At 33.1% G+C, this 13,081-nt stretch overlaps 1 protein-coding gene, 1 long non-coding RNA gene and 1 pseudogene across 2 annotated transcripts; 1 reads left to right on the top strand and 2 right to left on the bottom strand.

Moving 5' to 3' along the window:
• Window positions 1-1,103: 1,103 nt before the first annotated feature.
• LOC120129921 lies at window positions 1,104-8,833 on the bottom strand (annotated as a pseudogene).
• On the top strand, window positions 2,700-4,791 carry LOC120129922. Its single transcript, XR_005516795.1, has 3 exons — window positions 2,700-2,735; window positions 3,960-4,052; window positions 4,770-4,791. It is a non-coding gene; the product is annotated as an uncharacterized LOC120129922 (long non-coding RNA).
• Window positions 8,834-10,392: 1,559 nt separating the features above from the next.
• On the bottom strand, window positions 10,393-12,274 carry LOC120129920 (nascent polypeptide-associated complex subunit beta-like). Its single transcript, XM_039147308.1, has 6 exons — window positions 12,193-12,274; window positions 11,543-11,610; window positions 11,118-11,266; window positions 10,977-11,033; window positions 10,755-10,793; window positions 10,393-10,669 (listed from the first exon to the last, which is right to left on the bottom strand). Exons 2-6 carry the CDS (start codon window positions 11,608-11,610, stop codon window positions 10,497-10,499), a joined length of 486 nt encoding a protein of 161 aa, XP_039003239.1. The 5' UTR covers window positions 12,193-12,274; the 3' UTR covers window positions 10,393-10,496.
• Window positions 12,275-13,081: the final 807 nt, after the last annotated feature.

Raw genomic sequence — 13,081 nt, 5'->3', positions numbered from 1 at the left:
ACACAAATATGAAGAGCCATATCTGTCCACGGGCGGGATATACATGTTCAATCATTAGGATAAGCATAAACATGGTTCACTGCAAAAAATCAAACCAAATATAGGAAAACAAAAAAGTGAAAGGAAGATACTAAGGCAGCCTCCATGAATACAAGTTGCAACTGGTACAAGGGAAATTTTCAAACCATTTCAAGACGATGATACCTAAAGGCTAAACAGACTCCAAAGTTCAACTTAGGACTATTCTTTGTAGTTGACTTGTGGAAATAAAACCTAGTACATGTTGATGGATTTTCAAATATGAGGGCTTTTGGTTTATGAATCCAGTAGATTCAGTCAAAATTTTGAACTTGAAACAGATGAAGGTCAAACTCATCTGCAACAGTGCTTGAAAAAGCAGACAATTGACAAAGCCTAAATCAAGTGGTGGGAACAATAAATCAACCATATCCTAACTCACTTGAATATATCAAGGGACTCACGTCGTTGAAGCCAGACACGGACATGAAATACGGTTAAAATTCCACACAACATCTTGATATTATATTTTTAAAAAACACGACAGGATAAAAATATAGGAATTTATATGATGTGTATATAACTCAAAAATTCTTCAGTACACTATTTCAAGCAATAACTTTTATTTTATTTTTTAATCCAACTCAAATAATAGTCAAGATAGTATATAATTTAATTAGGGCATTTTTCTTCTTGGCCGCTTTCATTTTCTCAGTTACCACTTGCCATTCGATCATTTCATTGACCGTGTCCTAAACTTGTCCACTCTTTTCCTATCCCTATGGGATCCAAAATAGATTGTAGCCGGTGGCATGTTTGTGTCTGATACCGATACGACATCAGCTCACACTGGGGATAAACTTGTTGAAGCCAATTGATAACTAATAAAATGTGAGGAATGCTACAGTTTCAAAGGAACACGACTTCCAGCTTCAAAGACTAAATCAACACGATCCACTGTTTTTCCATCCTAAGATCAAACTCCGTGAATATGATCAACTTGCAACCATAGCAAATAATAAAGGCAAATAAAACATAAAAAAGGTGCATTCCTCGGATTTGGGTGTTGGTTTAAAAGACCAATATATAGTGCAAAATCTGTTGAAAATCCTCAGCAGTTCATAGTTCCAATCCGGATTGACAAAACAAAAACAACACGCAGCTGTTTCATTTCATAAAGGAAGAGAATAAGATAAACTAAGCTTGGGGTAAAACAGAACGTACACATATGATAGCCCAAAATTCCTGACCAGTTTGAAAACTTATGCCTTAACTCGACCATAGAATTTCTGTTTTTCATGTGTTGTTTGGAAACGTCCGTGCCCAAACTTTGAGGAGGTGCCGATGAACTTGAGTTTGATTTCTTCCAGAGCCACACGAGATGTCTGGTTAATAAAAGACTGGCGAAGTGTAACCACCCTCTTCTTAGGTCCGACACATCCTCCTTTGATCATCAGGTAGTCACTCTTCACAACACCATAATGAGGGAAGCCACCCATAGGGGAAACATCTTTCCCGGTCCTGAACAAAAGGCCACACATTCATCAATGATATTAAGCAAAAATCAAACACAAAACATTGTAGAACTCTATACAGGACCTTCAAAACCACTCCAATCTGCTGGAGGTATAACTCGGGTATAATCAGAGTTAAACAGACAAATGGACTAACCTGTCGTAATCGGTTATGGCAGAGCGGGTCTCATCACCAACCTTGCCAACTCTGTAGACCTTGTTCATCTCAGTACGATGGTGGTATCCGTTCTGACCTGCCCTGGCAAGAGTAAAGGAGACCCTAGCAGGATGCCAGGCACCAATACAAGAAACCTTACGCAGACCTCTGTGGGTCTTACGGGGCAGACGTGTAACACCCCAACGAGTGACAACACCTTCATAACCTTTACCCTTTGTGACACCAATGATATCAATTATTTCATCCTTCTGGAAAACAGCATCAATGGGGACTTGCTTCTCGAAGAACTTGTAAGCAAAATCAACCTTGTCAGCAATTGTTCCACCATTGACTTGGATCTCCATAAGGTGTGCCTTCTTCTGCTTCAATCCCTTCATTTTCCTTATCTGTAATGTACTTGGTCAGAAAATTCTGCCCACCTTGAAACAGGTTTTAATAAAGAATTACAATCTGAAAACATACACAAGAAACAAAAACTTAAAGAGTGCAAAATAAGAAAACAAGATTAAGTCGAATATTGTTATAACCTGCATGTGGGCCAAGACCCTGATAACAGTTGCATATTTCTTCATTTTTTCCAACTGAGCCTGAACGCTCTTCTTCCCTTTCATACTGCTTTGAGTACTTGACAAAAGCCTTCTTCTTGGACTTGCACCAGTGCTTGTAGAACCGACGTTTGACTTCCTCGCTCAGATGCTGAGGCCAGACTGTAATACCCAAATTTGTTTAGTGACTAAAATGCAAGTTTTGAAAAATTTAATGACTAAAATGAAAATTTAGAAAAGTGAAGGGTTAAAATTTTTTGAGAGATTAGAATTTTACAGTTATTTTAATAATATTAAAATAGAGATGAATGAGTGACATGGAGGTAATTATGGGAATTTATTAAGGGTAATTTGGGTTTTTGGCCCAAAATGAATATAAAATTTTTTTTAAATTATATATTAAAGAAGGGAGAGATTTTTCTCAAGAAATCTCATGAACTCTCTCTCCATCTTCAGCTACTGCCAAGTCTACACAACAAGGTAAGATTTTTATTTTTTATTTTTGAAGCTATTTTCTTGAGAATTAGACTTCGATGTAGTTAGGAAAAATATTCTACGTTCAATTCACTACGTTTTAACATGAATATCACTAGGGTTTATGTTCAAATTCAACTTGAGTTGATGAAGGGAATATTGATTTCTTGTCTTTTAGAGGTTATGAAGAGTTAAGTGATTTTAAAGAATTGATTGTAAGAATTGATGAAGAACCTAAGGATGAAGTTAATGAAAACAATTTAAATTTTGAATCTGGTAGTGAGTTTGAAAATTCGCAGAAATTCTATAAAAATTATTTGGAGGTGATTTTTATATATTGTGTTCGTATATCAATATAGTTTTGTTTAAAAAACGGGTATCAATTTTAATGTGTATAAAAAAAGATATGAATTTTAACTGAGGAAAGGTCAGAAAAACGGACAGCAGATTCTGCACAAAACAGATTATGTCGGTCAACTTTGAAAATTCACCATAAATTGTACAGAATGAATTAGCAGGAGTTCTTTATGTGGATAGATTCGTGTTCGAGTATAGTTTTCAACGGAAGAAACGAAATTAAATTCCAGTGTGTATATCAATACAGAATATTGATTCTTTAAAGGTAGTGCAAGTTGTCTGAATATGGAAATTTTAGAATTTAAGCTAAAATGGACTAGAAGATGAAGAGTAATGTTTAAACGTTGAGTATATTTTTGGATGCTTGGAATTGAAGTTAAATGGTAAGAGACCATTTTGAATAAATTGGAAAGTTGAGAAGAATTCTAAAAGAATTCATTTTAATGGTTAGATGGTAGAATTCGAAAAGTTCCAAAACTTTGGGGACTTGTTTGCAAGTTCTTAAATGAAGAAGTATTATTTGGGTATTTTATTCAAGTGCTGGAATTTTAGTAATTAATGTACAATTATCATAATGGTGAAGGGCCATTATGAATTAAAGGAAAAGTTGAGTTGAATTCTAAAAAGAATTTAAAACATGTGGTTTAATTTTATAATTGGTTAAAGTTGAAGAATCATGTTGGGAATAATTATTTATGGAATTGCATAAGTGTTTCGATAAGTTTGAAGTTATAACGGAGTTATGAGTTTGGTTGATATCGATTTAGTTATCGATTTTATTTTATAGATTTTTAAATGTTAAAATGAGCTTATATTAGTACGATACTAATATGTAGTTCGAACAATTTTTGCGTTATAATTTGGTATTGTCAGACTATGTTAAATTTAGCAATCCGAACGATTCGAAAGGAAATGAAAAAGCTCGTGACTAGGATTATTATATACAAGTTCTGTAGTGAGGCAAAGGTGAATGTAGTTATTTATTTAATTATTTTGATCGATGACGACTTACGATAAGTCAACCTTATTCCAATTTACAGTATGATTTATAAAGTTTATAAAGAATATTTTTATAATATTCTATATCAGTTTTATGAATGATTTAGAGTATGAACTACCAAACACGATATTTTTATGATAGATTTATTATGATACATCAGCCCATTGTGCTATAGTGATAATTGTTAGTACACTTGGCATGCCATTAGTTGAGTATTTATCTATTATCAGCTTTGATACAATCGTGTATCAATGTTATCATATCAGCTTTGGTACATTCGTGTATCAATGCCCAACACTGTTGGTCCTTATTCAGGTTATGATGGCACTGAAGTGCATCATATCTCAGTATCAGTTACGATTTGCACCGTATTGTGCATAGTGCGCAACTTACTCACGTATCTTATGTTCTCATAAATATGCATTGAGCTATGAAAATGAATATGCAAGTTGTGAAAGATTTCCAGTTGACAGAAAGCATGGTATGCTTATTTTATCAGATATGATTTATCAAAATTTTCATGAGTTCATGATTTAAAACAAAATTTCAGGTCTCAGTGAAGAAATCGACTTGGATAAGTTGGTTTGCCATTTAATGATTTATGATATTTTTAGAATTTTCTCACCTTAGATTATTACTGCATCACTAAGTTATACTTAGCGCGTGATAATTTTCATGCGTAGGTTCTAATAAGGATAAGTACGATTAGTAAGAAGCTATCGAAGCATCTCTTTTTGGAAAAACATATGTATCATCAGTATCAGTAAGACATCTATGATGTTTCTTTTAAATTATAGTGGCATGTATAATTTTTTTTTTTTTTGATAAAAAGGAAGGCCTCGTTAAAAACCCCTTCATAACCGTCAAGCAACAAAGACTCAACGGACATTGGAAGGAGGAAAAGAGTGCCTTAGGTATTTTATTGCATAAGAACCAAGTACAATAAGATCAGACTACCACCCAAAAACGATGGCAGCCCACTCAACACAGTGCAAAACAATACTACCTACATGAATATGTTTATACCTTACAACAAAACTACCTCGTAGGTTAATCAAACAATTACAAACAAATATCAATCCCTAATGTTCCCGATTTACCTATAATAGAAAAACAACAACCCAATTAAATCCCCATCATTTAACCAATCCCTTGTTTGGCAAATTCATCCGCTTCACAATTAGCTACTCTTGTCACATGACAGACAATGACCCCTTTATTGACCACAATATCTGCAATATTTTTAACAATAGATAGAAACATTTGAGTGGAGCTAGATGGATTTTTTATCCACTCCACTGCCACCACACTATTGGACTCCAAAATTAGCCTTCGATTCACTAACAAATCCGAATCCAGGAATAGATTCAAACATCTCCTCGCTGCCATCAATTCTGCCATAATAGAAGGACCAGATCCCACTTTTTTTGAGAACGAACCCAACATAACTCATTTCTCATCTCTGATAAGCCCACCAATTCCTCCCTTCGACCACCACCTGTCCATAGCACCGTTTACATTCACTTTAACAAAATCAGTAGGTGGAGGAGACCAACTGACTAGCTTTTGTGATATTTTTTCATCGAACATAAGTCGATTAGCTAGCACTAGATCCCCCACAAGACTATCAAAAGAGACCATCAATTTAGGGAATTTTGAAGAAAACCATGATGTCACTCTGTACCTTGATAGAAAAGATAATAAAGTGCAATCTAATTTCCCATTATTAAAAATAATATCATTCATCATTTTCTAAATTGACCACAAAACCGCTCCTGGGATGATGGTCCAAACGCATGAGAGTGGCACAAGATAAAACCAAACTGAAAATAAGGCTACAGGGCACTCCAGAATTACAAAGGAAACCTCCCCCCAGCGCAAAAAGCTAGCCCATAACCCCCAAAACACTTTGCAAGAAAAGAATAGATGAGAAACCGTTTCTTGAACCAACCCACATAACAGACAATAAGGATCTCCTATACCCTGCTCCCCACGTTTTATTAGCTCTACCTTGACTGCAACCTTCTTGTGCACCACTTGCCAAATAAAATATTCAACCCTAGGAGGAGCTACACCGACCCAGACATTTCTTTCCCAAGGAAAACTATCGAACGAGGTTCCAAGAAAAATTTCAAGACAAGATTTCACTGAAAACCTCCCATCTCTTTCTCCCACCCATACAAGACTATAATCCATCGATGACGAAAGATTTAAATTATACAACAATGTCATAAGCTAATTCCATTGCATCAACTCCTAATTGACAAGATTTCTTCTCATGACAATATCCCAAAAACAACCTGACGAATTAATTTTCCTGAAATCGGCGATTTTCCCCTCCTTATCGATTGATAATGCAAACAAGCGAGGAAAACGTACCCTCAATGAAACTCCATGCAGTTAAGCGTCATGCCAGAATCTTATTGAGTCCCCATTGCCCGCCTTCAACAACAAAGTTACTTCGTAAACATTCCCCAAACTCGTCATCGAAACAACAATTCTTCACAACCCCTTTCCATATCCAAGAAGCTTTGTACGAGGTCGAACTATCCACCTCCATAGTATTTGGATTAATATTATTTTTTGCAACAAATTATCCTTTTTCACCAGGAGTTTTTCTCGTTGGCAAACTTCCAGGTCCACTTTCCTAATAAAGCTCTATTCATAAGCTCAAGATTTGGAACCCCGATCCCTTCCAACGCCTTAGGCTTGCAGGCAATCTCCAATTAACCCAATGAATTTATTTTTAATACTCAATTTTCCCCATAGAAAATTTGCCATAATTGAGCTAAGCCACTTCAGTACACACCTCGGTAATCTAAAAATCGACATGAAGTATATTGTTAAGGAGAAAATGACCGACTTAATCAACACCATTTAGTTTAGTTTTATCGGTATCTATGCATGACAATAATTTTTTGCATTATTATGTTTTAAAAGATTTTACGAAAAGACATAGTTTAGTAAAATTACTGATTAACAAATAATTTTATTTTCATATAACAAAGAAATAAATTATAAGTTGAGATATACTTTAAAATAGATTTCTAAAGTTAGAATAAAGTGTTTTCAAAGGAAACAAATTTTTAGAGAAATTTCAGTTCAGTAAATGTTTTCAAGTTGATGTTAACTAGATTGATATACGAACACAATATATAAAAATCACCTCCAAATAATTTTTATAGAATTTCTGGTGAATTTTCAAACTCACTACCTGATTCAAAATCTAAACTGTTTTCATTAACTTCATCCTTAGGTTATTCATCAATTCTTACAACCAATTTTTTAAAATCACTTAACTCTTCATAACCCCAAAACACAAGAAATCAACATTTCCTTCATCAACTCAAGATGAACTTGAACATAAACCCTAGTGATATCCATGTCAAACGTAGCGAATTGAATGTAGAACATTTTTCCTAACTACACCGAAGTCTAATTTTCAAGAAAATAGCTTCAAAAATCAAAAATAAAAATCTTACCTTGTTGTATAGGCTTGGCAGTAGCTGAAGATGGAGAGAGAGTTTGTGAGATTTCTTGAGAAAAATCTCTCTCCTTCTTTAATATATAATTAAAAAAATGAATTTTATATTCATTTTGGATCAAAAACTCAAATTACCCTTAATAAATTCTCATAATTACCTCCATGTCACTCCATCTCTATTTTAATATTATTAAATTAGCTGTAAAATTCTCATCTCTCATTTTTTCTTTTTGACCCTTCAATTTTTCAAAATTTCATTTTAGTTACTAAATTTTTCAAAACTTACATTTTTTTACTAAACAAAATTTGGGATATTACACAGACGGTGTTTAATGAGCGGAGATCACGAGGTGTCTTCACATATCCAACAACCCCAACAATCACCATAGGAGGGGTTTCAATGATTGTAACAGCTTCACATGTCTCCTTGTGAAGCTCTATAAAGAAATAAAGAATATCACATGAAGTAAAATTCAATTTTAAATTAAAAGATGCATAAACCGATACACAAATGTAACTCAATCAAAGAAGCTCAATGCATTTTCAGGTGAATGTTTACATAGCTCGGAAAAAAGATAACTGCATCACAAGCAAACAATAAGAATAATTGGGGGAGTAGTTGATGAAAACCAACTTACTAGATCCGGGCTTTTCAACCTCTCTGACAATGTGACTCATACCAGCCTTGTACCCCAAAAGGCAGTGAGAAGGTTTGCTAGGGTCATCCTTTGGGAATGCCTTCACTGCACCAACACAAAACAACATCAGATAAAACACAGTAGCTACAAATCAGTTGCAATACTAGAATTTCTACAGCTACATCATCAACATGCCATTATTGTTAATAAAAAAAAAAATGGAAGGGAATACCTTTTCCTCTGTGACGAGAAGCTCGCTTCCTAGGAAGAAATCCAAGGGAACCATGCCTTGGGTGCTCAAATTTCCTGTGAGACATTCTTCCGCTTCTTCACCCCATAATATAAACAATACAAAAACAAAAATATTAAAAATCTAAAAACAAAGCAATGCTCTTCCTATAGATCTATAGAATTAACAAAGAATAAAAGACGCAAACAGAAAGTGTTCATTACCTACAACCCAATAAAGAATTTATAATGATTTACAGAGCAAATACAAAGAGAGAGATAGAGGCGGGAGACAGATTATTTATCTTTTACTACCACCATTTTCTATGGAAAATTAATTAATACATAAAGTGAATCACCTGCGGCTGCTACGGTTGCTTTCTGGATGCGGTTGTCCTCACTCCCACAGAGTGACTAAAAACCCTAGCTGGTATTTCTTATAACTAGAATTAAGACCAGATTTCGTTGGCCTTTCTTTTTGGGTAAATTACACAAATAATCACCGATTATAAGATTTTACTTTATTGAGTCTCTCGATTATTAAAATTATAAGATGATTCATCGACTATAGAGTATTGTTTTATTAAATCCTTCGACTATTAAAAGTTATAAAATTGTCAGCTAACTATTCATTGTGTTTCAAAATCTTCCTTTTTCGTTAAAAAATTGACGGCATATAAAATTAAAAGTTAACTTGTTGACTAAAAAATAATAAAATATAATTTTATAATCTCAAACGACCATCGTATCTCACCTATTCACTCCTATATTGTGTATAGATTATAAATTTAGTTTATGCATCTAAATGTAATCATTTTTAGTTCTTTTATTTTATAAAATTTTAAATTTTTATTACAAATCTAAATCTATAATTATTTAATAGTAATTCCCTAAATCATGAATATTTAAATTTTATATAAATAAATATTATTCACACGTGTACGACTAAGGGGAATACATGAATCATTGACAGAATTGGATCAGTTATTAATCATAAAATTTGAAGCAAAACATGTGTTTTGCCTCCCCAATTTGGTTAAACAAAGCAATGATTAACCAGCCTCCCCTTGAATTAGTATGCTCAACAGAACAGCAGAAACCGGGGTTATCTCAAGAAAGACAGATATATGGCTAAAAAATAACGTGATTGAAAATTTAATAAGATAATTAATAAATTCGGTAAAGCGCTACCTATTATGTTGGCAGACTCATAATGTTGTAGGTAGAAAACATCAAAAACTATTAAAAAATTTGATAACCGGTAAACTTTGATTATATATAGGTATCGATACATATATATATAAGTGTTCATACTTATTTCACTGTGAAAAACATTAATTTAAAGTTATCTTTTGAGTGAGTTTTAAAATATTAATTTAGTAATTATTAATTATACGCGTCTAATGATTTATTTTTATGTTTCGGTATATTATTATTAAATTAAAAATAATAAACATAGATATTACATATTTATTATTATCTTTGGTTAAAATTGTTAAATTTAAATTCTAAATAATATTTTATAAAATATCTAAACAATCAATAATTTTTGTGTAAATGAAATTATTAAATAATATTGTAGGTAGAAAACATAAAGTACTATTAAAAATTTTGAAACATAAATTACATAACTTTCAACATCGATACATGTACAAAAAATATCGATACTTTCAACATATCCGGTAGCTCTTTACCGGTTTTTCATAATGAAACTGGTTTTGCCATATTTTTAACTGTTATATTATTATGTATCGATACATTTTTATAAAGTATCGATACTTTATAGGCACTATTACTGCTTTTTTTTAATTCCAAAAGTGTCAATATTTATTTAAATGGAATCAATACTTTCAACATATCTAATAGCAACCAAAACATAAAAGACAATTCCACTGCCCTACCAATTGCCAGTCTATTGATACCAAGTCTGCAATAGCAGGAATTCCAGAAACATGAACCAAAACATTAGGACTACAAAGGGAGTGCACCAACCAAAACAACAGAGTAAAAGAGGAAAGAGAAATATGTTAAATATCACAACAAAAATCTCTCTAAAAGCACTATTTAGCAACTTCGCCTTCTTCTGCTGCAGCTTCAAAGGTCTCACCGGGCACAAGTACCGGTACCTCATTATCATCATCTTCCTGAGCGGCGGCTGCACCACCATCAGCAGCAGGTGCCTGCTTCTGGAATTGCTCTGCCAATTTCCTCAAGTTATCCAAGTTATCCGGCCCTAAAGTTTGACGATAAGGGTCAAATTTTTACATGAATTTGCAATCAGGAAACAATAAAAAAAATGAAACAGTGTAGTACAATACCCAATTGGTTGATGATTCCGGGGAGAATATCCTGCAATTCTGGAATAGGGGAAAAGCACATGTCAAGAAAACAAAGCATAAAATACAATGGGAAGCAGCATAACGGCTGAGAGAAAACAACATCCTATATGTATCTGGAGTTAATGATAGCAAATCTTCAAAGGGTAAAAAGAATTAAGATTTGATCAACTTTCAGAGGCTATAAAGTTAAGAGTGGCATACTCTTTGTCTGAGGGGAACCACTAACAACCCAAGTGTTGGCGGCAATAGAAGCCTGGATTGAAATATAAACCATCATGTATTAGTTACTATGCAAAACATTTGAAAAAAGTATGTGGTCCACTTCAGAAAAGCAATATCTACCTTTTGGGTTAATAAACTGGATAACAACATCATCCTTGAATATGTTCACTTCCTCGATTGCCGGAATAGCATTCACTCCTATTCTCTTGAGGGTGCTCTGTAGCCGTTTGTCATCGGTGGAAGTTGTCTTGTGTACAGCCTTCTTCTTTCTGTCAACATGAGTAAAAGTAACACGATAAGGATATGCAAACTATAAAAATACACTGAAATTCAAGCACTTTATCCAAATGGCATAGAATTCAGAAAATTGAAGTTTGGAAAGATGACGAGCACAGATAAAAGATTCTACTTAACAATTAATAAGCAGGCAAGAACTTGATTCAAGAGTCTCTCCTAAAGTGCTCTTCAGCAGTTATGTCCAGATTTTTGCAGATGGGCAATCAACAAACTTCATATAGCTAGCTTATCTATGGAAATTATCATACCTTCTCATGCTACCCTTTCCACCAGTGCGAACCGCACCAGCCATCTTTGTGAGCCTCTCCACATTCATCTGCTTCCAACAGTAAACAAGTAAAGTTAATAAGCTCATGAGAACTCGGATCAGAATAAATTAAATAAATAAAAAGAAACTATAGATCAAATATAAGAAACAATCATACAGTAATATGACAACAATTAGATTAAAATAAGAACCTGCCCTCACACCCTTTCACTTCTCATGCCTACAATAATATATTAAGTAGAAGGGAAAGCCAATGAAAAATGGTGAAAAACAAACCGAGAATGTGGAATCACAAAAGATAACAATATCATCAGATATTTGCAGAGAGGATAAGAACTTGAGAACAAAACATAAGCTCAACAAGATACTAAATTGTGAGTTGCCCAATGTTATTAAGCCTGAAAGCTAAAAGAATAAAAGTTGAGATAGCTAAAAGCAACGCATGCAAACATGAAAACCATCTTCAAACCTATATAAAAAAAAGATGTAAATCTCAACCAGAAGCAGTATTAAAGAAAAGACGGGAACGTGAGATGAAATAAGAGTGGCAAAAATCAGACGAAACTAAAAGCTTTCTTTTATAGAATGTTAGCGATAAATAACTGATAAATCAAATAACAAAAGATTAACCTTTTATTGGTTAAGAACAGATACGCCGCGATTGCAATGGAAGGTTGAGAGATGAGGGTTTTGGTTTTTTTAGAACCCAGGAAGACAGGTTCGCATCCAGTGTTTATTTCTTTAGAGCTTTTATCTCGGCCCTTGGATTGTTAAGATTTGATCCGACGGTTTAAAGGTCATAACATTGGGTTCTTGTTTGTCTTTTTCTTCTTTAACCTAACGGTGTTGTCTTTGTTAGGGGTGTGTGAAGGAGTTATTCGAGTAAGTCGAATATTATTGAATTTGAATTAAAAGTTTTAAATTAAGTTTGACTTGATTTAAAAATTCATAAGTTTAAAATTATCACATTTTATTCGAACTTAAAATTAAAAATTGAAGTTTGATTCAAAGTTTGTGAGTTTAAATTTTTCAACTCAATTCGAAATTAAAAATTGAAACTTAAATTGAATTTGAAAAAATTTGAACTCGAAACATTCTTAATATTAGTTTGATTAAAGCTCAAAGTTAAGCTAGACTCAAGTTTAAACATGAACCTTAAATACATGAAAATTTTATGTTATATTTAAAATAACAAAATACAAAATTTAATATTATTAATAAATTAATTTTAAAAAATTAAAATTTTAATATATTAATTTTTCGAGTTGCTCAAGAACTTTTTCAAGTAGGATATCAAGTAACTAGCTTTAAATTGTTAAAAACTCGAGTCGAGCCCGAGTCGAGTTCATTCGATTCAAATACTAATCAAACTTTGCCCAAATCAAACTCGAGTAACTCAAACTCTATATCGTTTCATTTACAACCCTAATCTTAGTTACACAAACATAATTTTGGGTTAATTCTAGGCTTAATATAAAAATAAGTGTTCAAACTATATCGTTTTCCTATTTAAATGCCT

Source organism: Hibiscus syriacus, unplaced genomic scaffold, assembly GCF_006381635.1.
Source record: "Hibiscus syriacus cultivar Baekdansim isolate YM2019G1 unplaced genomic scaffold, ASM638163v2 tig00110505_pilon, whole genome shotgun sequence".
Classification (NCBI taxonomy): domain Eukaryota; kingdom Viridiplantae; phylum Streptophyta; class Magnoliopsida; order Malvales; family Malvaceae; genus Hibiscus; species Hibiscus syriacus.
This window is presented reverse-complemented; position numbering and strand designations above follow the sequence as displayed.

Bases quoted from the DNA above. Each gene is read 5' to 3' on its own strand.
- LOC120129920 (XM_039147308.1), bottom strand. From the start codon at position 11,610: ATGAATGTGGAGAGGCTCACAAAGATGGCTGGTGCGGTTCGCACTGGT. The intron at 10,794-10,976 runs GTATGCCACTCT...CCCCTATTCCAG, and splicing joins TGGTTCCCCTCAGACAAAGA to AATTGCAGGATATTCTCCCC. The intron at 10,670-10,754 runs GTATTGTACTAC...GTCAAACTTTAG, and splicing joins CGGAATCATCAACCAATTGG to GGCCGGATAACTTGGATAAC.